Source organism: Nerophis ophidion, linkage group LG01, assembly GCF_033978795.1.
Source record: "Nerophis ophidion isolate RoL-2023_Sa linkage group LG01, RoL_Noph_v1.0, whole genome shotgun sequence".
Lineage (NCBI taxonomy): Eukaryota > Metazoa > Chordata > Actinopteri > Syngnathiformes > Syngnathidae > Nerophis > Nerophis ophidion.
Genome location: NC_084611.1, coordinates 4,730,678 through 4,755,432, shown reverse-complemented (window position 1 = coordinate 4,755,432; position 24,755 = coordinate 4,730,678). Strand labels below are relative to the sequence as shown.

Below are 24,755 nucleotides of genomic sequence, written 5' to 3'. Positions count from 1 at the left end.
AAATGGAACACGTAGTACACAAAATTATTAACGGGAAATACAAGCTTATTTAGTCATATCTACGTTTTAAATTTGACATTAGTTTGAGCGGAAGGCAAGAGATTACACTTCCGGTACGAACTATTTTTAAATCGTTTTTTTTTCTTCTCTCTTTTTTACTTTTAATGTCTACTTCCGTATAAAATAGATTAGTAGTATAATATAAAATAATATATAGTTTCCCTTTTCGGGGGTTGAATGAAGTCTATCCTATTGCGTACAGAATAGATTAGCATTATAATATAAAATAATATATAAAAACTCTTTTAAATATTTTTTTTCCTCTCTTTTTTTTACCTTTAATGTCTACTTCCGAATGAAATAGATTAGTATTATAATATAAAATAATATATCCTATCCTATTCTATGCTAAACTTTAAAATAAGTCATGAGCTGACAAATAGGTGCAAGAAATATTAAAATAAATCATGGAATTAAATGGTGAAATAAGCAATTTAATCATGGAATATAAACATCTAAATATTATTTATTTATCACATTTAATGTATTAATTAAATGTTGTTTTGCATTAAATAATTATTGACTGCTGAGTTCACACCTTTTGAGTCATAAACATTTTTTTACAAACATACATAAAGCATATGTGTAGAGGGTTTGTGTAACTTTTTTTTTCTAAAATGGAACACATAATACACAAAATTATTGGCGGGAAATACAAGCGTATTTAGTCATATCTACCTTTTAAATTTGACATAAGTTGGAGCAGAAAACAAGAGGATACACTTCCGGTACGAACTCTTTTAAATATTTTTTTTTCCTCTCTTTTTTTTTACCTTTAATGTCTACTTCCGTATGAAATAGATTAGTATTATAATATAAAATAATATATAATTTCCCCGTCGTGGGATGAATAAAGTCTAGCCTATTCTATGCTTAACTTTAAAATAAGTCATGAGCTGACAAATAGGTGCAAGAAATATTAAAATAAATCATGGAATAAATGGTGGAATAAGCAATTTAATCATGGAATATAAACATCTAAATATTATTTATTGATTACATTTAATGTATTAATTAAATGTTGTTTTGCATTAAATAATTATTGACTGCTGAGTTTACGCCTTTTGAGTCGTACATTTTTTTTTACAAACATACATAAAGCATATGCGTAGAGGGTTTGTATAACTTTTTTTTTTTAAATGGAACACATAATACACAAAATTATTGGCGGGAAATACAAACTTATTTAGTCATATCTACCTTTTAAATTTGACATAAGTTGGAGCAGAAAACAAGAGGATACACTTCCGGTACGAACTTTACCTTTAACGTCTACTTCCGTATTAAATAGATTAGTATTATAATATAAAATAATATATCATTTCCCCGTCGGGGGATGACTTAAGTCTATCCTATTCTATGCTAAACTTTAAAATAAGTCATGAGCTGACACATATGTGCCAGAAATATTAAAATAAATCAAATAAATCATGGAATTAAATCATGGAATATAACAATCTAAATATTATGTATTTATTACATTTAATGTATTAATTAAATGTTGTTTTGCATTAAATAATTATTGACTGCTGAGTTTACGCCTTTTGAGTCGTAAACATTTTTTACAAACAAACATAAAGCATGTGTGTAGAGGGTTTGTATAGCATTTTTGTTTTTCTAAAATGGAACAAGTTAGAAACTAAATTATTAGCAAACAAAGCTTATTTAGTCATATCTACGTTTTAAATTCGATATTAGTTGGAGCGGAAGACATTAGGATACACTTCCGGTATGAACTATTTTTAAATATTATTTTCTGTCTCTTTTTTTTTTACCTTTAACGTCAACTTCCGTATGAAATAGATTGTTAGTATAATATAAAATAATAGATAATTTCTCTGTTGTGAGATGAATAAAGTCCATCCTAATCTTTGCTATATTTGAAAATAAGTCAAGAGCTGACACATAAGTACAAGAAATATTAAATTAAATTAATAAAAATCATGGAATCAAATATTGAAATAAGCAATTTAAACATGGAATATACATTATTGTTTTATTATTTATTACTTTTAGTGTATTAATTAAATCTTTAACATTAAATAATAATTGAATGCTGGGTTTATCCTCCAAAAGAGGGGGACTTGCCCAGACAAAAATGGTTTTGCCCTACTGTGGAGCAAAACAGGTCCAGTAGAGGCAATTCGGGGGTGGGGGTTGGGTTGGGTTAGCACCAAGTGCTCAGACTCGAGCCGACCAAAGAAAGTCTGTGACTGAAGCTGCTCGGGTGAGAGGCCAAACATCTTTGGGGAAAAACTGAAGTGTTTAATTGAAATCCAAAGAATGCCCTGAGATCACAAAGTCCTGATTAGTGAGTACAAACAAGAGCTTTACAAAACGTCATTTACCAACTTCCTTAAAACCGGGACTCATTGAATGATTCTTAAACCCAATAAAGACCAAATTAATTTAGAGAATTGGAGGCTAAACGACGCCAAGACGTCCTAAGTTGGGAATGAATACCGTAATCGGTGAAGAAGTTCATGGAATTTATTATTATTTCCGGTGGAATAATCAATTTCAGTCCGTACACTATCATACAATCTGATGACCCGTGAATAAACACACACAAACTTAACAGCTGACTGTTTTTTCTCCCGTGTGTGTTCTCATGTGATGAGACAGATGGCTACGTTGAGTGTAGCTTCTAGCACAAACCGAACAACTGAAAGCTTTTTCTCCGGTGTGTGTTACTAAGTGCCTTGCCATGGCTGAGTTGTGCGTGAATCGTTTACCGCAAACTGAACAACTGAAGGCTTTTCCTCCGGTGTGTGTCATCGCGTGTCGAATCAAGCCGGGTCTCGAAAGAAAGCTTTTACCACAAACCGAACAATAGGATGTCACTCTTGTGTGCGTTCTGCTGTGTTCGGTCAAGTTGAACTTTTGAGAAAAGCTTTTGCCACAAACTAAACAACCGAACGGTTTTTCTCCCGTGTGCTTTCTCATGTGCTGAGTCAAATGGCCCTTTAGACAAAAACCTGTACCACAAATTGAGCAAAGAAATGATTTTTGCCCAGTGTGTTTCATTATGTGTTGAGTCAAACCTGGTCTGGAAAAGAAGCTTTTACCACAATCTGAGCAAATAAATGGCTTTTCTCCTGTGTGTGTCCTCGTGTGTTGAGTCAAACTGCCCTTTTGATTGAAGCTTTGACCACAAACTGAGCAATTAAATGGCTTTTCCCCCGTGTGTATTCTTATGTGTTGAGTCAAACTGCTCTTCACAGAAAAGCTTTTGCCGCAAACTGAACATCTACATGGTTTTTCTTCTGTATGTGTCTTGCTGTGTCTGGTCAAACCGCTTTTCACAGAAAAGCTTTTACCACAAACTGAACAAACAAATGTTTTTTCTCCGGTATGCGTCGTCATGTGTCTCGTCAAATTGCTCTTTTTTGTAAAGCTTTTAGCACAAACCGAGCAGCTCAAATACTTTTTAGAGCATTGTGAGTGTTTGTTGTCTATTTGAGTCCTGATATCACCCTCACAGTCTGTATCGCTGCTTAAAGGCACTTCAACTTTGTCTTCAGCCTCACTATCTGATAGTGGAGCTAAGAGATTGGCTACTTGTGGTTTCTCTTCATCGTCTTCAGTCTTCACAGAGACAATAGTCAGAGGAAACTTGGTGAAATCAGCTTCCTCCAGCCTTAGAAGACAGTCTCCCTCCTGGGTGGTCCAGTGTTCCTTCTTTTCTTCTTTAAAGTGCGGGGGCTGTGACGTCTCCTGCTTAAAGGTGGAGCTCCCCCCTGACAGAGGGGACATTTCTTCTGGATGACCAATCAGCTGCTGGACGTCTGCGGGACACAAACACACTTTAGTTCAGACATGATCCATGAGATGCTTCTCCTTCAACTTGCTTCACATTTTCTTCGATGTACTGTATTTACCTGTAAGTGTCCAGCGTAGGGCTGGGCGATATGGCCTTTTTTTAATATCTCAATATTTTTAGGCCGTATCACGATACACGATATATATCTGGATATTTTGCCTTACCCTTGAATGAACACTTGATACATTTAATTTATGTATTATATGGATTGTAGTCAGCTGGAGAGGTGTCTTAATGAAATTAAACAATGGATGTCCGCTAACTTTTTGGAACTCAATGCCAAAAAATGGAAATGCTGATTATCGGTCCTGCTAGACACCGACCTCTATTTAATAATACAACTCTAACATTTGACAACCAAACAATTAAACAAGGCGACTCGGTAAAGAATCTGGGTATTATCTTTGACCCAACTCTCTCCTTTGAGTCACACATTAAAAGTGTTGCTAAAACGGCCTTCTTTCATCTAAAATTCGCTCCATTCTGTCCACTAAAGACGCTGAGATCATTATGCGTTTGTTACGTCTCGCCTCGATTACTGTAATGTATTATTTTCGGGTCTCCCCATGTCTAGCATTAAAAGATTATAGTTGGTACAAAATGCGGCTGCTAGACTTTTGACAAGAACAAGAAAGTTTGGTCATATATACCTATACTGTATATACCTTTATATACATATATACATACATATATATATATATACTGTATATACCTTTATATACATATATACATAAATATATACCTATACTGTATATACCTTTATATACATATATACATACATATATACCTGTACTGGCTCACCTGCACTGGCTTCCTGTGCACTTAAGATGTGACTTTAAGGTTTTACTACTTACGTATAAAATACTACACGGTCTAGCTCCATCCTATCTTGCCGATTGTATTGTACCATATGTCCCGGCAAGAAATCTGCGTTCAAAGAACTCCGGCTTGTTAGTGATTCCCCAAGCCCAAAAAAAGTCTGCGGGCTATAGAGCGTTTTCATTTCGGGCTCCAGTACTCTGGAATGCCCTCCCGGTAACAGTTCGAGATGCCACCTCACTAGAAGCATTTAAGTCTCACCTTAAAACTCATTTGTATACTCTAGCCTTTAAATAGACTCCCTTTTTAGACCAGTTGATCTGCCGTTTCTTTTCTTTTTCTCCTATGTCCCACTCTCCCTTGTGGAGGGGGTCCGGTCCGATCCGGTGGCCATGTACTGCTTGCCTGTGTATCGGCTGGGGACATCTCTGCGCTGCTGATCCGCCTCCGCTTGGGATGGTTTCCTGCTGGCTCCGCTGTGAACGGGACTCTCGCTGCTGTGTTGGATCCGCTTTGAGCTGGACTCTCGCGACTGTGTTGGATCCATTATGGATTGAACTTTCACAGTATCATGTTAGACCCGCTCGACATCCATTGCTTTCCTCCTCTCTAAGGTTCTCATAGTCATCATTGTCACCGACGTCCCACTGGGTGTGAGTTTTCCTCGCCCTTATGTGGGCCTACCGAGGATGTCGTAGTGGTTTGTGTTCTGGTTTGTGCAGCCCTTTGAGACACTAGTGATTTAGGGCTATATAAGTAAACATTGATTGATTGATTGATTGATTGATTGATAATCACAGCAGTATGATGATTCTATGTGTCTACATTCAAACATTCTTCTTCATACTGCATTAATATATGCTACTTTTAAACTTTCATGCAGAGAGGGAAATCACAACTAAAAGTGTATTTATTAAACAGTTATCAAGCAGTGGCACAAACATTCATGTCATTTCCAAAACAGAAAGTGCAAGATTGTCAGAAACATTTTAAAACTAGCTATGAGTGCACTTTTGTGCATGATGTCACTAAGATGACATATCAAAACAACACGAAATTAAAGTGCACATTTTGGTACAGAACGCCACTACAATAGTTTAAAACAAATAAAGTGCACTTTTGTGCATGATGTCACACAAGATATTTCAATAAGTGTCAAATAAAAATGAGCTGCATAAAAGGAAATCAAATCGCTATGTGGTAGGTTCCTGCGGACTATATGAATGGGCGAAAATAAACATAGGTTGCTGGACTTCAAGGAAAGAGCAGAACCTTGTCAAGGAACATCAGAAGACATGGACAGCATGTGAGCAAAGGGTCTGAATACTTATGACCATTTTTTTTTCTATAATACATTTTCAAAAATGTCAATATTTCTGTTTTTTTTTCTGTCAAGATGGGGTGCAAAGTGTACATTCATGAGAATTAAAAAGACATCTATTGATTTTAGCAAATGGCTGCAATGAAACAAAGAGTGAAACACTTAAAGGGGTGTGAATACTCTCCGTACCCACTAATATATATATATATATATATATATATATATATATATATATATATATATATATATATATATATATATATATAAATGATAAATGGGTTGTACTTGTATAGCGCTTTTCTACCTTCAAGGTACTCAAAGCGCTTTGACACTACTGTGTTATTATATTTTTTTTGCCTTTTGGTCCGGGACCCTTTGGGACTGTGTGACAAGGGGTGCCACTTTTGTGACCTCTGTGGTGCTTTTTTTTTGTGGACTTCTGGATCTGCCTCCTGGGAGCCTTTTGGCCATGGAGACCAGCTGCTGGGTCTCTGCCACACCGGAGTCCGTTTGGAGGGACTGGAGGAGATGCAGATGAGGGGACAGGGCTGCGGAGCTAGCACTGAGCTACTGGGACGGAGAGGCTTCGCGGTGTCTTGACTGGGTGAGCAGGTGTCGGACACCTCAGTCACCTTGGACGTATCCTCGCTCATCTATGCGGACTGGACACTGGCCAAGAGTGGAGTCGGCTGTCTTGGTTGCTTTGTTGGGTCTGCTCCTGTCTCTGGCCATGCTCCCTCCTCCCCAGCGGACGATGGCGTGGAACACCGCAGAGGCCACCACAGTGGATATGTTTATTTTACTTTTTATTCATAGCTGTATGTAGAAGTGTCTGGTTGTATCTGCTGCTTTAATGTCTTTAATGTCCTATGTGTTCTTTGATGTTTGATGTTTCCCTCTTACACACATGGAAGAGGGATGTGTACTATGGCTATGAGTTGTTGTTTTTTTTGTTTGTTTTTTTTTCCCTTGGCCTCAGTCTGCACCCCCTCTCCAAGGCCCAGGCTAAGACCGATTTTTTTTTTTATTTCATTTTAATCTTCTATTTTTCCCCCCGCCCCCTTGTTTACCTGTATCTCATTTTTTTTTGTAAGGGGCGCTGGGAGCCGGCAGACCCGTCAGCGATCCTGTTCTGTCTCCCTGTAATGTTTGTCTGATCTTGAATGGGATTGTGCTGAAAATTGTAATTTTCCTGAAGGAACTCTCCTGACGGAATGAATAAAGTACTATCTAATCTAATCCACATTTACCCATTCACACACACATTCACACACTGATGGAGGGAGCTGCCATGCAAGGCGCCAACCAGCACCCATCAGGAGCAAGGGTGAAGTGTCTTGCTCAGGACACAACGGACGTGACAGGTTGGTTCTAGGTGGGATTTGAAACAGTGACCCTCGGGTTGCGCACGGCCACTCTTCCACTGCGCCACGCCGTCCCAATAAGTGTCTATATATATATATATATATATGTATACTTTGTTCATCCCTTCTCTAACATCGCTTCTTTAGTAGAATTATTTTCTTCACACAAGCTCTTCCACTTTCTTAATTTGACTTTTGCATTCTTTCATCTCTGCGATGAGGTGGCGACTTTATCAGGGTGTAGGCCGCCTTCCGCCCGATTGCAGCTGAAATAGGCACCAGCGCCCCCCACGACCCCAAAGGGAATAAGCGGTAGATTTATAGATGGATGGATGGATTCTTTCATCACCTCTGATGTGAACTCCACTGCCTTCTTCAAGCTAACAATCATGGCGGCTCTTTCTTCACGTTCTTCAACAAAGTCGGACTTTAAACGGCTTAAAATTGATGAAACTTCAAGTCACTCACCTTCTTCCTTCGTCCTGATCTCCGTTTGTAATTTACATGACGTCACCATCTTAGCGTAGCAGTAGTCGTCCATCTTCTATCACGTCTTCAATCTTCACTTCACGTAACACTCCATCGATTTAAACTCAACTTCTGTTTCGTGGGCATCAGAAAAGACGATTTTTTTGAGACTCTATACAGCTGTTAGATGGTAAATGTCAAACTTTGGCCGCTCAGTCCTGCATCTCCGTCCATCTTTCAGCTGCCCGGTCCGTTTGCACATGCGCCCAAAAGTCACCAACTTCCGTTTCCTACTTTACGGCCCTTTATGTATTTTTCTTCAAAATAAAAGCATTGTAATACTTTTTAAAAACAAAGTATCTACTGATAACCTTATACTGTCGAAAATTACACAAGAATGTAAACAAGGTTTATTCATCAACATTTTTAAAAGGCGGTCCCCTCCAAGGTTTGTCATTGTCCTATTGGGTTGAGTTTTTCCTTGGCCTGATGTGGGATCTGAGCCGAGGTTGTCGTTGTGGCTTGTGCAGCCCTTTGAGACAGTCGTGATTTACGTAAAAATATCTGTTTTACCCAGTGTTTTCATGCTTTTTTTCCCCATATTATCCATGTTCCTGTTTTATCTAGTGCAGGGGTAGGGAACCTATGGTTCTAGAGCCAGATGTGGCTCTTTTGATGACTGCACCTGGCTCTCAGATAAATCTTAGCTGACATTGCTTAACACGATAAGTAATGAATAATTCCACCGGTAATCAGTGTTAAAAATAACGTTCAAAATATAAAAAAATTCTCATGCATTTTTATCCATCCATTCCGTTTTCTACTGCACCTGTTCAAAAAGTCAAGAACGGTAAGAAGTATTTTATTCATTATTAGTTAGCTGCAGAATAAAAATTGTATTCAAAAGAATAAGAGACGTGTTATACCCTAATGTTGGTTTTACATAAAAAGGCACATATTTAGTTGTATTCAGTATTACAAAAAAAAATATTATATGGCTCTCACGGAAATACATTTTAAAATATTTGGCTTCCATGGCTCTCTCAGCCAAAAAGGTTCCCGACCCCTGATCTAGTGTTTATCTAGTGTTTTTCATTTGTATTTTAAAGGGGAACATTATCAGCAGACCTATGTAAGCGTCAATATATACCTTGATGGTGCAGAAAAAAGACCATCTATTTTTTTAACCGATTTCCGAACTCTAAATGGGTGAATTTTGGCGCATTAAACGCCTTTCTGTTTATCGCTCTGGAGGCGATGACGTCAGAATGTGACGTTGCCGAGGTAACACACCCACCATTTTCATTTTCAACACATTACAAACACCGGGTCTCAGCTCTGTTATTTTCCGTTTTTTCGACTATTTTTTGGAACCTTGGAGACATCATGCCTCGTCGGTGTGTTGTCGGAGGGTGTAACAACACTAACAGGGAGGGATTCAAGTTGCACCACTGGCCCCAAGATGCCAAAGTGTCTGCCGCCAGACCCCCATTGAATGTGCCAGAGTGTCTCCACATTTGACCGGCGATGCTAAGACAGACATGGCACAGAGATGTATGGATAACCTGCAGATGCATTTGCAACGATAGTCAACGAAATCACAAAGGTGAGTTTTGTTGATGTTGACTGCCAGCTAATCGATGCTAACATGCTACGCTAATCGATGTTAACATGCTATTTACCGGCGATGCTAAAGCAGACATGGCACAGAGATGTATGGATAACCTGTAGATGCATTTGCAACTATATTACTTTTCCTTCCACCCACATTTAATGCGAAACAAACACTTACCAATCGAAGGATTTAAGTTGCTCCAGTGTCACAAGATGCGAAAGTCCTGATCGTTTGGTCCGCACATTTTACCGGCGATGCTAACGCAGCTATTCGGCCATGCTATGGCTATGAATAGCGTCAATAGCTATTTGCTGAATAGCTTCAGTTTCTTCTTCAATATTTTCATACTCCAACCATCTGTTTCAATACATGCGTAATCTGTTGAATCGCTTAAGTCGCTGAAATCCGAGTTTGAATCCGAGCTAATGTCACTATATCTTGCTGTGGTATTCCCATTGTTTGTTTACATTGGCAGCACTGTGTGACGTCACAGGGAAATGGCCAGTGTCTTCGCAGAGAGCGAAAATAAGGCACTTTAAAGCTTTATTTAGGGATATTCCGAGACAGGTAAAATTTTGAAAAAAACTTCAAAAAATACAACAAGCCACTGGGAACTGATTTTTTTATTGTTTTTAACCCTTTTGAAATTGTGATAATGTTCCCCTTTAATTTTTTATTATATATTCTAACTTTCCAATTTTTTTTTCATACTTTGTAGTAGTTTGAGATTTTAACACATGTAAACTGCGTTACAAATGGAATTCATTATTATTTATTATCATCATTATTGAACAGTAACACTGTGTTTGAATGTAGGAAAATAAAACTCTTTACATAATTCAACTGATTATTTGGCGTACTAGGTTGTGCCAGAGTTTGAGAATGACTGGTTTAAATCCATTCATCCATCCATCCTTTTTCTACTGCTTGTCCCTTAGATTGATTGATTGATCGATCGATTGAGACTTTAATTAGTGGATTTCCCAGTAGAGTACATATTCCGTACAATTGACCACTAAATGGTAACACCAGAATAAGTTTTTCAACTTGTCTAAGTCGGAGTCCACGTTACTCAATTCATGGTAAAAAAAAAATATATATATATATATATATCTGTTGTGTTGCAATGTCTTAATTATGCCAATAGTGGCCACTGTGTGTGTCCTTTTTTTCACTTTGTGTTGAGGGCTTCCTGTTTCCACTGCTGTCTTGTTCTATCAAGAAGTAGAGGTGGGAGATAATAAGTACTTTGCAAGTCTCAAAGCTTTAAAAAAAAAAAACCTCACAAGTAAAGACATACAAATTTGAAGTGAACTTTTTGACATTTGCGCGTCCACAAGCCTTAAGTACTCATTAGTGTTTACATTCACCGAATAACATAGCAATTAGCAATGTAACAGTGTGCTGCGCGACTGTGACGTCACCAAAACAAACGTTTTGGCGGGACAGTCCATTTTTGTCACGGCGGTTCAGAAATATTGTTTGTTCATTATATAATGTTGTTTTGTATGTATAGTGTTATATCGCATTGTTAAAAAAATAAAGATTTTTTTTTTTTAAATATCGGGGAGTGACGTAGTTTTGCGCATGCGTGGACCGACCTTATAAGGACCGAGAGCAAGATGGCGGACCGAAAGCCTGTGTCTTCATAGGCCTGAACGGGAAATGGAATTACAGGAAGTATATCCATAAATACCTCAAAGATTCATCTTTTCTAAAGCACACGAACCGTAAGTCGAGTTTGGAGCGATGGAGTGTGACCTGAAGTGAAGATTGAAGAGGTGCTAGAAGATGGACGACTACTGCTATGCTAAGATGGCGACGTCATGTCAAAGAGAAAGTGAAAGACAATCAACAACTTCCAGCAAATCACCAACTGAGATAAAGACGAAAAGTGCAAGTAAAGGTGGGTGAGTTGAATTGTCCAACCACGTCATTTTGGGAAGTGTAAAGAGCATAAATGAGCTGGCTGTGTTGAAGAATGTAAAGAAAGAGCCGCCATGATTGTTAGCTTGAAGAAGGCAGTGGAGTTCACATCAGAGGAGATGAAAGAATGCAAAAGTCAAATGTAGAAAGTGGAAGAGCAAAACAAGCGCTAGTTGTTAATGATTTGAAAGATAAACCTTTTGGTGAAGAGTAAGAGATGTGCAGTGTGTGAAGAGAAGACTGGACCACATGTCTACAGCAACCTGCAGAGGACTGCAGCTCATTCAGATCAGGAATTAAGACATGCACCTGGGGATAGGTTGATTGGCAACACTAAATGGTCCCTAGTCTGTGAATGTTGCCTGTTTATCTGTGATGAGGTGGCGACTTGTCCAGGGTGTACGTTGCCTTCCGCCCGAAATTAGCTGAGATAGGCTTCAGCACCCTCTGCGACCCCGAAAGGGATAATCGGTAGAAATGGATGGATATATATATATATGTTTATATGTATGTATATATATATATATATATATATATATATATATATATATATATATATATATATATATATATATATATATATATATATATATGTATGTATGTATGTATGTATGTATATGTCCACCCATCCATTTTATACCGCTCATTCCCTTTTTGGGGTCAGCTACAATCGGGCGGAAGGCGGGGTACACCCTGGACAAGTCGCCATCTCATCACAGGGCCAACACAGATAGACAGACAACATTCACACACTAGGGACCATTTTAGTGTTGCCAATCAACCTATCCCCAGGTGCATGTCTCTGGAGGTGGGAGGAAGTATATGTATGCGTGTGTATGTATATATGTCCAGGCCTGGGTGTACCCCGCCTTCCGCCCGATTGTAGCTGAGATAGGCACCAGCGCCCCCCGCAACCCCAAAGGGAATAAGCGTTAGAAAATGGATGGATATATATATATATATATATATATATATATATATATATGTTTATATGTATATATATATATATATATATATATATATATATATATATATATATATATATATATACATATACATATACATATACATATGTATATATATATATATATATATATATATATATATATATATATATATATATATATATATATATATATATATATATATATATATATATATATATATATATATATATATATACATGTGTATATTTATATATATATATATATATACATACATACATGTGTATATTTATATATACATATTTTATATATATGTATGTGTATATGTATTTTATATATATATGTATGTATGTATATATATGTAGGTGTGGGAAAAATCACAAGACTACTTCATCTCTACAGAACTGTTTCATGAGGGGTTCCCTCAATCATCATATTGCGCTCTACCACGGTATCGAGCACTATTCTCTGGATAATCCAATCAAGACATATATATATATATATATACATACATACATACATACATATACAGTGTTGGGACAAACGGCCATACTTTCAGTGGTAACTAGTAGTCTAAAGCGTTATTTTTTTATATTCATTAACTCAGTTACCGTCACTACATGATACGTTACTGCGTTATTTACGTAATTTTTTTTATGTATTATCGCTACAAAACATTAGAAGATCTGATTGTGTTTTACTGCAGAGCTGCAGAAGAGGCGCGCTCTGTGTGTGTGCGTGTGTGTGTGCGTGTGTGTGTGCGTGTGCGTGTGTGCGTGTGCGTGTGTGTGTGCGTGTGTGTGTGTGTGGAAAGATGTTGGTTTTGGGGGTCTAGGGGCAGGGGGTGTCTGTGTTTACTAACAAGACATCATTGTTGAGCCAAAGCCGAGTTTCTTAACATGGAGATATTCTCACTACTTTTCTTTTATCGAGCAATATGAAAATTACATTTGAGTTCAATGTAAGTTGTGTCTTTGATCAAAGATCCTATCTACGGCCCAAAACAGCAATTCAAATATGCTTGAACAGCTACAAAAGCAACATGCCTCGACAAAGCCAAGTAAAAAGAGTCACAGACTCCGATGCCACTTCACCTCCACCTAAGGATTTTAACGGAGGGACTTAAGCTAGCCTGGACAACATTGATAGAGCCATTGCAGCGTATTTGCTAGAGGACATGCAGGCTATTTCTACAGTGGAGTCACCCGCTTTCAGGCAGCTAATTAGCATGAGACCGGCGTCAAACAGCAAATGGCACGGAAAACATTTTCCACGTACCTGGACACAGTGGAGAGTGAGTACATAAACCTGGAAAGCGAGCTAAAAAGCACTCCAAACTTTGCCTCTGCTCATCATTCAGCACTGAAGGTACACACACTGTCAAATCTCTTATGAACTCTTTCATTCTAGACTTCTAGAGTGTTTGATTATCACATCCCTATAAGTGTATGGACTATTAAGTTCACAAACATAAAGAGGGATCCTAGTGGGCCAGGCCGATCTTTCCTTATCTCTCAACTAAAAGTAGGGAAATGTGTAGAGCAGGGGTCACCAACGCGGTGCCCGTAAGGACCAAATGAGTTGCCCGCTGGCCTGTTCTAAAAATAGCTCAAATAGCAGCACTTACCAGTGAGCTGCCTCTATTTTTTTAATTTAATTTGTTTACTAGAAAGCTGGTCTCGCTTTGCTCGACATTTTTAATTCTAAGAGAGACAAAACTCAAATAGAATTTGAAAATCCAAGAAAATATTTTAAAGACTTGGTCTTCACTTGTTTAAATAAATTCATTTATTTTTTTTACTTTGCTTCTTATAACTTTCAGAAAGACAATTTTAGAGAAAAAATACAACTTTAAAAAGGATTTTAGGATTTTTAAACACATATACCTTTTTACCTTTTTAAATTCCTTACTCTTCTTTCCTGACAATTTAAATCAATGTTCAAGTAAATTATTTATTTTTAATGTAAAGAATAATAAATACATTTTAATTAATTTTTTTATTTTAGCTTCTGTTTTTTAGACGAAGAATATTTGTGAAATATTTCTTCAAACTTATGATAAAAATTCAAAAAAATCATTCTGACCAATCTAGAAAATCCGTAAAATCAAATTATTTCAAAGTCTTTTGAATTTCTTTTAAAAATTTTGTTCTGGAAAATCTAGAAGAAATAATGATTTGTCTTTGTTAGAAATATCGCTTGGTCCAATTTGTTATGTATTCTAACAAAGTGCAGATTGGATTTTAACCTATTCAAAACATGTCATCAAAATTCTAACATTAATCTTAATCAGGAAAAGTTACTAATGATGTTCCATTAATTATTATTATTATTATTTTTTTTCAAAAAGATCCAAATTAGCTAGTTTTTCTCTTCTTTTTTTCGGTTGAATTTTGAATTTTAAAGAGTCGAAATTGATGATAAACTATCCATCCATCCATTTTCTACCGCTTATTCCCTTTCGAGGTCGCGGGGGGCGCTGGCGCCTATCTCAGCTACAATCGGGCGGAAGGCAGGGTACACCCTGGACAAGTCGCCATCTCATCGCAGATGATAAACTATGTTTTCATTTTTTTCGTGTTTTCCCCTTTTTTAATTTTTTGAAAAAGGGGAAAACACGAAATAAAAAAATTAAATTTTGAAACATAGTTTATCATCAATTTTGACTCTTTAAAATTCAGAATTCAACCTAAAAAAAGCAGAGAAAAACCAGCTCATTTGGATCTTTTTGAAAAAAAAAAAATAATAATTAATGGAACATCATTAGTCATTTTTGAATTTTAAAGAGTCGAAATTGATGATAAACTATGTTTCAAAATTTATTTTTCATTTTGTTCGTGTTTTCCCCTTTTTTAAACCATTCAATTAAGTGTTTTTTTCATCATTTTTTCTCTACAAAAAACCTTCCGTAAAAGGAAAACAAATGTAAGACCGAATGACAAAACAGAAATACCCTTTTTTTATATATATAGATTTTTTTATTAAAGGTAAATTGAGCAAATTGGCTTTTTCTGGCAATTTATTTAAGTGTGTATCAAACTGGTAGCCCTTCGCATTAATCAGTACCCAAGAAGTAGCTCTTGGTTTCAAAAAGGTTGTTTACCCCTGCTGTAGAGTGTCCTGGGCTTCAGTTCAGTGTTGATCTCCTAAAGACAGGATTTTATTTCAGAATTTCTTAAGAGAAAAAAAAATGCCTGGTTAGGCTTTGTGTATGTCGTGTGTGTGCCTTTCTTGGGTTAATCCAGGTTTGCAGCTATGTTGTGACATGTTGTTATTATGCTGTTTGTTAAATATGTGTTTATTTTTTTTAAACATGTCTCAAAACAACAGCTACAAAAACAATGAAGGCGCACAGCTTCAGTCCAGAGTATACTAAGTAAACAATAACATAGTCCCGGCGACTTGTCCAGGGTGTACGCCGCCTTCCGCCCGATTGTAGCTGACATAGGCGCCAGCGGCCCCAAAAGGCAATAAGCGGTAGAAACTGGATGGATGGATGGATAACATAGTCCTCCTTTAGTGCAAGACTGCCTGGTAGAGATGCGCGGATAGGCATTTATATCATCCGCAACCGCATCACCAAAGTCGTCATCCACCCGCTGTCCACCCAAACCATCATTTTATCAGAACCGCAACCGCCCGCCACCCGCCCGTTGAAATACACCAGAGGTCGGCCACCTTTACCACTCAAAAAGCAATTTAAACCCGTTTCACAGAGTTAAGTAGACAATGAGAGCCGAATATCCAATAGTGTTCATCCTGATTACACGAATAAGGGCGTGCTGTGAAGCCGTTGCCTTTGACACCTTCAACAACATGTACGAACCGTTTACCAGTCCAGCAACATGTTGTATGCAGTTTCCGCAGATACACGTACAAGATTGAAGGGCATACTGGGTGACACAGAGTACACTGATGGTTGCGATATAAACAATTTTAACACTCTTACCAATATGCGCCACGCTGTGAAGCCACACCAAACAAGAATGACAAACACATTTCGGGAGAACATCCTCACAGCAGCACAACGTAAACGCAACACAACAAATACCCAGAATCCTTTGCATCCGTGACACTTCCTGAATATATTTAATGGCGGGGGTGTAAAATATATTCAGGAAGTGTCACGGATGCAAAGGGTTCTGGGTATTTGTTGTGTTGCGTTTATGTTGTGTTACTGTGAGGATGCTCTCCCGAAATGTGTTTGTTCTCCCGAATTCTTGTTTGGTGTGGCTTCACAGCGTGGCGCATATTACTAAGCGTGTTAAAATTGTTTATATCACAACCATTAGTGTACTCTGTGTCACCCAGTATGCCTTGCAGTCGTGTGTGTGTAACTGCGGAAGCCACACACAACATGTTGCTGGACTGACAAGCAGACCGTACATGTTGTAGAAGGCGACAACGCCAACGGCTTCATAGCACGCCCTAACACTTATTAACTGGGTGACTGCCGGCAGTCATTCTAGAGAAAGTTTGCGTCTCCTATTGTCTTCATCGCTTTGTGACACGGGTCCTGAATGGCTATTTGAATGGTAAAGGCTACCGATCCCTGATCCATGTATATCAAATAGTTCCGCATGGTTCAACCGCCACCCGCCCGAATCTAATTAAAATCTATTTTTTCGTCATGTCATCCTCCCGACCCGCGCATCTCTACTGCCTGGCAGACTGTATAACAGGAATTTATAAACTGGGCTCAATCTGCCCTGCTCTAACGTATTTGTATGAGTAACACAAATGTGCTGCAAGCTAGTGGTGAGTGCTTGAAGTGGCCTAGCAGTCAACCAGAGCTTCTGAAATACTGCGTTGAGACATAGGGCACCATCTTCCGCTTGTATGGATCGTGTATCTCCTTATGATTCTTGAAGAGGAGGGAGATCAAACTGCTCATTTTAAAGGAAGACGTCTTGGTTCCTCCTTGCATAACCTACTTTTTGCAGTCATTGCAAATTGCCAGTTTTTTTTTAATCCTAAATAATCCCAAACCATAGACATGGTGTCGTTAGTCAGTCACCAATCTCGCTGGCTTGTTAGCCACGGCTACAGCACCGGCAACAACACTCTCTTGTTGTTGTTATGCTGCGCTTGCGGCGGTTTGATGAGGTCATCAAGCGTCGCCAGTAAACCTCCTGTGTTGTGTGTGGGAGAGGGGAGAGTTGTGTCTGCTGACTGGCAGACACAACTGCTCTGTACTCACCACTCTGTACAGCGGCGTTTTAAAAAGTTGTACTTTTTGAAACCGATACCGATAATTTCCGATATTACATATTAAAGCATTTATCATCCCTAAAGTAATAACTTCTTACTTAAAGCATGAAAAAAAAATCATGTGACCATATCATTATGTCAAGATAAAGGCACTAGCGTTTACTTCATTTACCATCAATCAATCAATCAATCAATGTTTATTTATATAGCCCCAAATCACAAATGTCTCAAAGGACTGCACAAATCATTACGACTACAACATCCTCGGAAGAACCCACAAAAGGGCAAGGAAAACTCACACCCAGTGGGCAGGGAGAATTCATATCCAGTGGGACGCCAGTGACAATGCTGACTATGAGAAACCTTGGAGAGGACCTCAGATGTGGGCAACCCCCCCCCCCCTAAGGGGACCGAAAGCAATGGATGTCGAGCGGGTCTAACATGATACTGTGAAAGTTCAATCCATAGTGGCTCCAACACAGCCGCGAGAGTTCAGTTCAAAGCGGATCCAAGACAGCAGCGAGAGTCCCGTCCACAGGAAACCATCTCAAGCGGAGGCGGATCAGCAGCGTAGAGATGTCCCCAACCGATACACGGGCGAGCGGTCCATCCTGGGTCTCGACTCTGGACAGCCAGTACTTCATCCATGGTTATCGGACCGGACCCCCTCCACAAGGGAGGGTGGGACATAGGAGAAAAAAGAAAAGAAGCGGCAGATCAACTAGTCTAAAAAGGAGGTCTATTTAAAGGCTAGAGTATACAGATGAGTTTTAAGGTGAGACTTAAATGCTTCTACTGAGGTAGCATCTCGAACTGTTACCGGGAGGGCATTCCAGAGTACTGGAGCCCGAACGGAAAACGCTCTATAGTCCGCAGACTTTTTTTGGGCTCTAGGAATCACTAATAAGCCGGAGTCTTTTGAAGGCAGATTTCTTGCCGGGACATATGGTACAATACAATCGGCAAGATAGGATGGAGCTAGACCGTGTAGTATTTTATACGTAAGTAGTAAAACCTTAAAGTCACATCTTAAGTGCACAGGAAACCAGTGCAGGTGAGCCAGTATAGGTATATATGTATATAAAGGTAAATACAGTATAGGTATATATGTATGTATATATGTATATAAAGGTATATACAGTACAGGCGTAATGTGATCAAACTTTCTTGTTCTTGTCAAAAGTCTAGCAGCCACATTTTGTACCAACTGTAATCTTTTATTTACGAACATTTTGAAACATATTGAGCAAAAAGATCTCTTTTTTTTTCCTACTTAGAAACATGCACTTGTTATTAGTGAGAATATACTTATTTTAAGGTATTTTGGGGTTCATTGAGGTTGGCTAATTAGGGACCGATGTACCTTTGAGACAGAGGACACTATTGAATTTCTAAGGTTTTATCATTATTTATTATTATTTATTCTTTATTATTATACCCCCGCCTCTTTAAGCTGTAATTTGACCCCCTTAACATGCTTCAAAACTCACCAAATTTGACACACACATCAGTCCTGGCGAAAATTGCGATCTAATCAAAAAACAAACCCCAAAACTCAAAATATTGCTCTAGCGCCCCCTAGGAAGAAAACAGACAAAACTGTCTGTAACTTCCAGTAGGATTGTCGTAGGAACATGAAACAAAAACCACTACGTAGGTCTCAGTTAGACCTATATTTCATCCACAGAGACCCCCCGGCGAAAATAAACAGGAAGTTTGCTATTCCCACTTCAATACAAAAGTTGGCTAAAAAAATGGCGCATTTTTTCAAACATTATATCCTCTGAGGTCGTGTGTCGTTTCGGCTTCAAATAAGCACAGAAGAGAGATTGAACCCTTCTGATTAAAAGTTAAAGAAATAGTTTTAATTACTACCCCTATTCCGTCCTACGTGTCTGTGTCCGTGACGTAAACAAGTTGACAGATAGTTAACATGAAGATCCCAAGGAAATGGAAGAAAGAGTCCAGGCCTTTTATCTTTAAGAAGCTTTAGTGGTTTTCACAGAGAATGCACGTTTCCTTTCTTCTTGTCTAATTGCTCATTTCTTTCTTTGTTTTCTCTTTTCCTTGTTTTGATTTTGTTTTCGTTTTGGTTTTTCTTTTTTGTAAAACTGTATAAAGAGACACAAAATATATGTCAAATAAACACTACTAAGTAACAACGTGTCCATACATTTTTGCTGCACAACATGTTTTCACACACACACACACACGCACGCACACACACACACACACACACACACACACACACACACACACACACACACACACACACACACACACACACAGCCCATACAATAGCATGTAAACAGTGCTCATAAATGTGTGTAAATAGTCCTAACACTCAAAGCCACACATGAATGAGATTTACATATGGAATGCTTGTAAACAACACAGGATAATATACATTAAATACTGAAGAGGAGAGACACAAACATTGCACTCTCCTTTAGAGGAGTGAGCAAAGAAGCTAAATGCTAAGTAGCAACAAGCTAAAACAGGAGAACAAGCTATCGTCACACAGTACTATTTTTTTTACATTTACAGGCACACACAACGTCTTCATGTTACTCATAAAACGTTGACTTTAAGGTTTTACTACTTACGTATAAAATACTACACGGTCTAGCTCCAGCCTATCTTGCCGATTGTATTGTACCATATGTCCCGGCAAGAAATCTGCGTTCAAAAGACTCCGGCTTATTAGTGATTCCTAGAGCCCAAAAAAAGTCTGCGGGCTATAGAGCGTTTTCCGTTCGGGCTCCAGTACTCTGGAATGCCCTCCCGGTAACAGTTCGAGATGCTACCTCAGTAGAAGCATTTAAGTCTCACCTTAAAACTCATCTGTATACTCTAGCCTTTAAATAGACCTCCTTTTTAGACCAGTTGATCTGCCGCTTCTTTTCTTTCTCCTATGTCCCCCCCTCCCTTGTGGAGGGGGTCCGGTCCGATGACCATGGATGAAGTACTGGCTGTCCAGAGTCGAGACCCAGGATGGACCGCTCGTCGGGACCCAGGATGGACCGCTCGCCTGTATCTGTTGGGGACATCTCTACGCTGCTGATCCGCTTGAGATGGTTTCCTGTGGACGGGACTCTCGCTGCTGTCTTGGATCCGCTTGAACTGAACTCTCGCGGCTGTGTTGGAGCCACTATGGATTGAACTTTCACAGTATCATGTTAGACCCGCTCGACATCCATTGCTTTCGGTCCCCTAGAGAGGGGGGGTTGCCCACATCTGAGGTCCTCTCCAAGGTTTCTCATAGTCAGCATTGTCACTGGCGTCCCACTGGATGTGAATTCTCCCTGCCCACTGGGTGTGAGTTTTCCTTGCCCTTTTGTGGGTTCTTCCGAGGATGTCGTAGTCGTAATGATTTGTGCAGTCCTTTGAGACATTTGTGATTTGGGGCTATATAAATAAACATTGATTGATTGATTGATTGATTGATTGATAAAACAGACACAAGACTCACAGACAATGTTTCCAAGGCACTTTGTGGAAGAAACAACAAACTTTAAGTGCTGAATCACGTGAATACGTCTCGTGTGTTAACAAATGAGCGTCAGACTGTCACGCGCAGACTTCCGGAAACCAGAGGAAGGAGCAACTCGCCTTCAAAATAATGGTCCCCTCTTAATACCGAATAATGTTACATCACAACCCCTGTTTGGATTTTATGAGCCCGCAAAGAACCATTGCGCTGCTGCTGTTGTCACAAAATGGCGGCTTTCTGCTCAGACAAAACTGTAGGACTGTCGTACACATATAAAACAAAAACCTCCATATAGGTCTCACTGAGACCTATATTTCATACACTGACTACCCCCAACTAAAATCAACAGGAAGTTTGCTATTCCCACTTCAATACAACAACTGCATTACATTCACCATGCATCAGAGTCTCAAAATGGCGGCACCAAGGCGTCCTTATAAAATCTCAAAGCCACTTTACAACTGTTATTACTATGAGACTGATGTGTATGCAACTTTTTGTCTGCTTAATAATCCATCCATCCATCTTCTACTGCTTATCTGGGCTTGGGTCACGGGGGCAGCAGCCAAAGCGGTCCCGTCCATCGCTGCTTGCAGCTTTAATTTGACTTGCAAGCCAAATGTTCTTGTTTTATTGGCAGATAAATTTGCTTAGTTCAAGTAAAATACCAAAAATGTTTGTATTTTTTTTCTTGTTTTTGAACACTGACTTTTTGCAATGTGTTTGTGTCTCGCAGATGTGGAACAGCTGATTGGTCATCCAGAAGAACTTACCCCTCAGCCGCAAGGGGAATGTTCCACTTTGAAGGAGGAGGATCCACATTCCCCTCACATTAAAGAGGAAGAGGAGGAGCTTTGCATCACTCTCGGAGCGGAGGAAGCTGATCTCGCCAGGTTGCCACTGACGGTTGTCTCTGTCAAGACTGAAGATGATGAAGAGAAACCACCTGAGACCTTTCCTTGGTCGTTCCCTGCCAACGTCCAGCAGCTGATTGGTCATCCAGAAGAACTTCCTCCTCGTCAGCAGGGTGGGGACTTCACTTGGAAGCAGGAGGCTTCACAGCCACCCGACCTAAAACAGGAAGAGGAGGGAGGGTGCCTTCTGGAGCCAGAGGAAGCTGATCTCACCAAGTTACAACTGATTGTTGTCTCTGTGAAGACTGAAGATGATGAGGAGAAACCTCAACCAGACAACCTCCTAGCTCCACTTTCAGATAGTGAGGTTGAAGACGGGGTTGAAAAACCTTTGAGCAGCGATACAGACTGTGAAGGTGATATGAGGACTCAAACTGACGACACAAACTCTAAAAACCATTTGAGCTGCTCAGAGTGTGCGAAAAGCTTTATGAAAAAGAGTAATTTGATCCAACACATGAGAATACACACAGGAGAAAAAACATTTAATTGTTCAGTTTGTGGTAATAGCTTCACTCAAAAAGGAAATTTGAGTCAACACATGAAAACGCACACAGGAGAAAAAACATTTAATTGCTCAGTTTGTGGTAAAAGCTTTTCTTTAAAGTGCAATTTGACTCAACATGTGAGAATGCACACCGGAGAAAAACCATTCAATTGTTCAGTTTGCGGTAAAAACTTTTCTATGAAGGGCAGTTTGACCGCACACACGAGAACACACAGTGGTGAAAAGCCATTTGGTTGTTCCGCTTGTAGCAAAAGCTTTTTTCGAAAGGGCAGTTTGACTCAACATATGAAAAAGCACACTGGAGAAAAGCTAATTTATTGTTCAATATGCGGTAAATGCTTCATCACCAACAGCCATTTGACTGAACACATGAGAAAGCACACCGGAGAGAAACCATTCAGCTGCTCAGTTTGCAGTAAAAGCTATACTCAGAGAAGCAATTTGTCTGAACATATGAGAACACACCGGAGAAACATCTGTGAGTTGTTCAGTTAGCGGTAAAACGTTTCTTCAAAATGGAGACACTGTGAGACTTAAAAGAACACACGGGAGAAAAAACAATCAGCCCTTAATTTTGTGTCCAAAATAAACTCAAAGGAACATTTTTTTTGAGAGAATAAAATGATTAGTAGCTCAGGTTTTGACTACACTGTCTTCACAAAGTTTGACAGAATAGAATAGAATAGAATAGAATAGAATAGAAAGTACTTTATTGATCCCTGGGGGAGTACCACAGTTCGCTCACAATGGACAATAATAATAAGAAATAATATAATTTATGTCATATATTATATATATATAATATGTAATATATGAATAATATAAATATATTCTACATATATTCTACATTTAAAGGCTTACTGAAACTAGATGTTCTTATTTAAACGGGGATAGCAGGTCCATTCTATGTGTCATACTTGATCGTTTCGGGATATTGCCATGTTTTTGCTGAAAGGATTTAGTAGAGAACATCGACGATAAAGTTTGCAACTTTTGGTCGCTAATAAAAAAGCCTTGCCTGTACCGGAAGTAGCAGACGATGTGGGCGTGACATCACGGGTTGTGGAGCTCCTCACATCTGAACATTGTTTACAATCATGGCCACCAGCAGCGAGAGCGATTAGGACCGAGAAAGCAACGATTTCCCCATTAATTTGAGCGAGGATGAAGGATTTGTGGATGAGGAAAGTGAGAGTGAAGGACTAGAAGGAAAAAAAAAAGACGAGGGCAGTGGGAGCGATTCGGATGTTATTAGACACATTTACTAGGATAATTCTGGAAAATCCCTTATCTGCTTATTGTGTTAGTAGTGTTTTAGTGAGATTATATGGTCGTACCTGAAAGTCGGAGGGGCGTGGCCACGGGTGTGGTGACCACCAATGTCTCTGAGGGAAGCAACGTTTCTCGACGAGGCAAGGCAGCCGGACTGAGATTTTTTTTTTTCCCCCTCCTCCATGGTGTAAGCATCTGGCGGCCGGTGGAAGGAGGCAGCTGCAGAAGGGACGACGCAAGCTCTCCGCTCATGTCTATGGTAAGAGCTGACTTAATACCACAGTTTTCTCACCGAAACCTGCCGGTTGACACGTGTTAGGGAACCATGTTCGCTTGGCCGCTCTGTTCCATAGTAAAGCTTCACCGTCATCTTTCGGGAATGGAAACAAGGAAACACCGGCTGTGTTTGTGTTGCCAAAGGCGGCCGCAATACACCGCTTCCCACTTACAGCTTTCTTCTTTGACGTCTCCATTATTAATTGAACAAATTGCAAAAGATTCAGCAACAGAGATTTCCAGGATACTGTATAATTATGCGATTAAAGCAGACTACTTATGGCTGTGATCGGTGCTGGATCAAAATGTCCGCTACAATCCGTGACATCACGCGCACGCGTCATCAGACCGTGACGTTTTCGAAGGAGTGATTAATGAAACACTGAAGTGTTGTGAGCGTATATTTAAGGTTTAGCGGCAAAAATACAAGGCAGCTCATCAAACACAGCAGCAACCTTTCTCTGGTTTTTTATTGCTTTATCATTAATTTAAATTGTTTTATGTACTTTATTGGGAACTTTGAAATAACATGAACCAAAATCCCTCATTTAGAGTTAGAATGATACTAAGATACACCACAAAATGGATGGTGGAGTTCTCCTCACTTTCCCTTATAATAGTCTCAGGCCCTTATTTTGGTGGCTGCATGCATTTGAATGGCATAAAAAATATTGTTTAACTTGAAAAAAAACTCTGTTTCCGTGGAATAACATGCAATAAAAAAGTGTGTTTTACAAATTA

The 24,755-nt window shown here is 39.1% G+C and overlaps 2 protein-coding genes across 3 annotated transcripts; one reads left to right on the top strand and one right to left on the bottom strand.

The window, feature by feature from the left end:
• Positions 1-2,320: 2,320 nt before the first annotated feature.
• LOC133549383 (zinc finger protein OZF-like) lies at positions 2,321-8,127 on the bottom strand. The gene is made up of 2 exons (XM_061894746.1): positions 7,856-8,127; positions 2,321-3,848 (listed from the first exon to the last, which is right to left on the bottom strand). The coding sequence occupies exons 1-2, from the start codon at positions 7,926-7,928 to the stop codon at positions 2,635-2,637; spliced, it is 1,287 nt and encodes a 428-aa protein (XP_061750730.1). The 5' UTR covers positions 7,929-8,127; the 3' UTR covers positions 2,321-2,634.
• A 2,942-nt stretch (positions 8,128-11,069) lies between these two features.
• Positions 11,070-24,752, top strand: LOC133549373 (gastrula zinc finger protein XlCGF57.1-like). Of its 2 annotated transcripts, none has more exons than XM_061894732.1 (2): positions 11,070-11,370; positions 21,781-24,752. In XM_061894732.1, exons 1-2 carry the CDS (start codon positions 11,262-11,264, stop codon positions 22,959-22,961), a joined length of 1,290 nt encoding a protein of 429 aa, XP_061750716.1. In that variant the 5' UTR covers positions 11,070-11,261; the 3' UTR covers positions 22,962-24,752. The 2 variants fall into 2 exon arrangements, with proteins under 2 accessions (XP_061750716.1, XP_061750707.1); XM_061894723.1 differs by having other exon boundaries at positions 11,070-11,376.
• Positions 24,753-24,755: the final 3 nt, after the last annotated feature.

What these genes read in the sequence shown, in the direction of transcription:
- LOC133549383 (XM_061894746.1), bottom strand. Translation starts at nt 7,928, where the DNA reads ATGGACGACTACTGCTACGCTAAGATGGTGACGTCATGTAAATTACAA. An exon ending in GATCAGGACGAAGGAAGAAG is followed by an intron (nt 3,849 to 7,855) that starts GTGAGTGACTTG and finishes TGTGTCCCGCAG; the next exon opens with ACGTCCAGCAGCTGATTGGT.
- LOC133549373 (XM_061894723.1), top strand. Translation starts at nt 11,262, where the DNA reads ATGGACGACTACTGCTATGCTAAGATGGCGACGTCATGTCAAAGAGAA. An exon ending in GACGAAAAGTGCAAGTAAAG is followed by an intron (nt 11,377 to 21,780) that starts GTGGGTGAGTTG and finishes TGTGTCTCGCAG; the next exon opens with ATGTGGAACAGCTGATTGGT.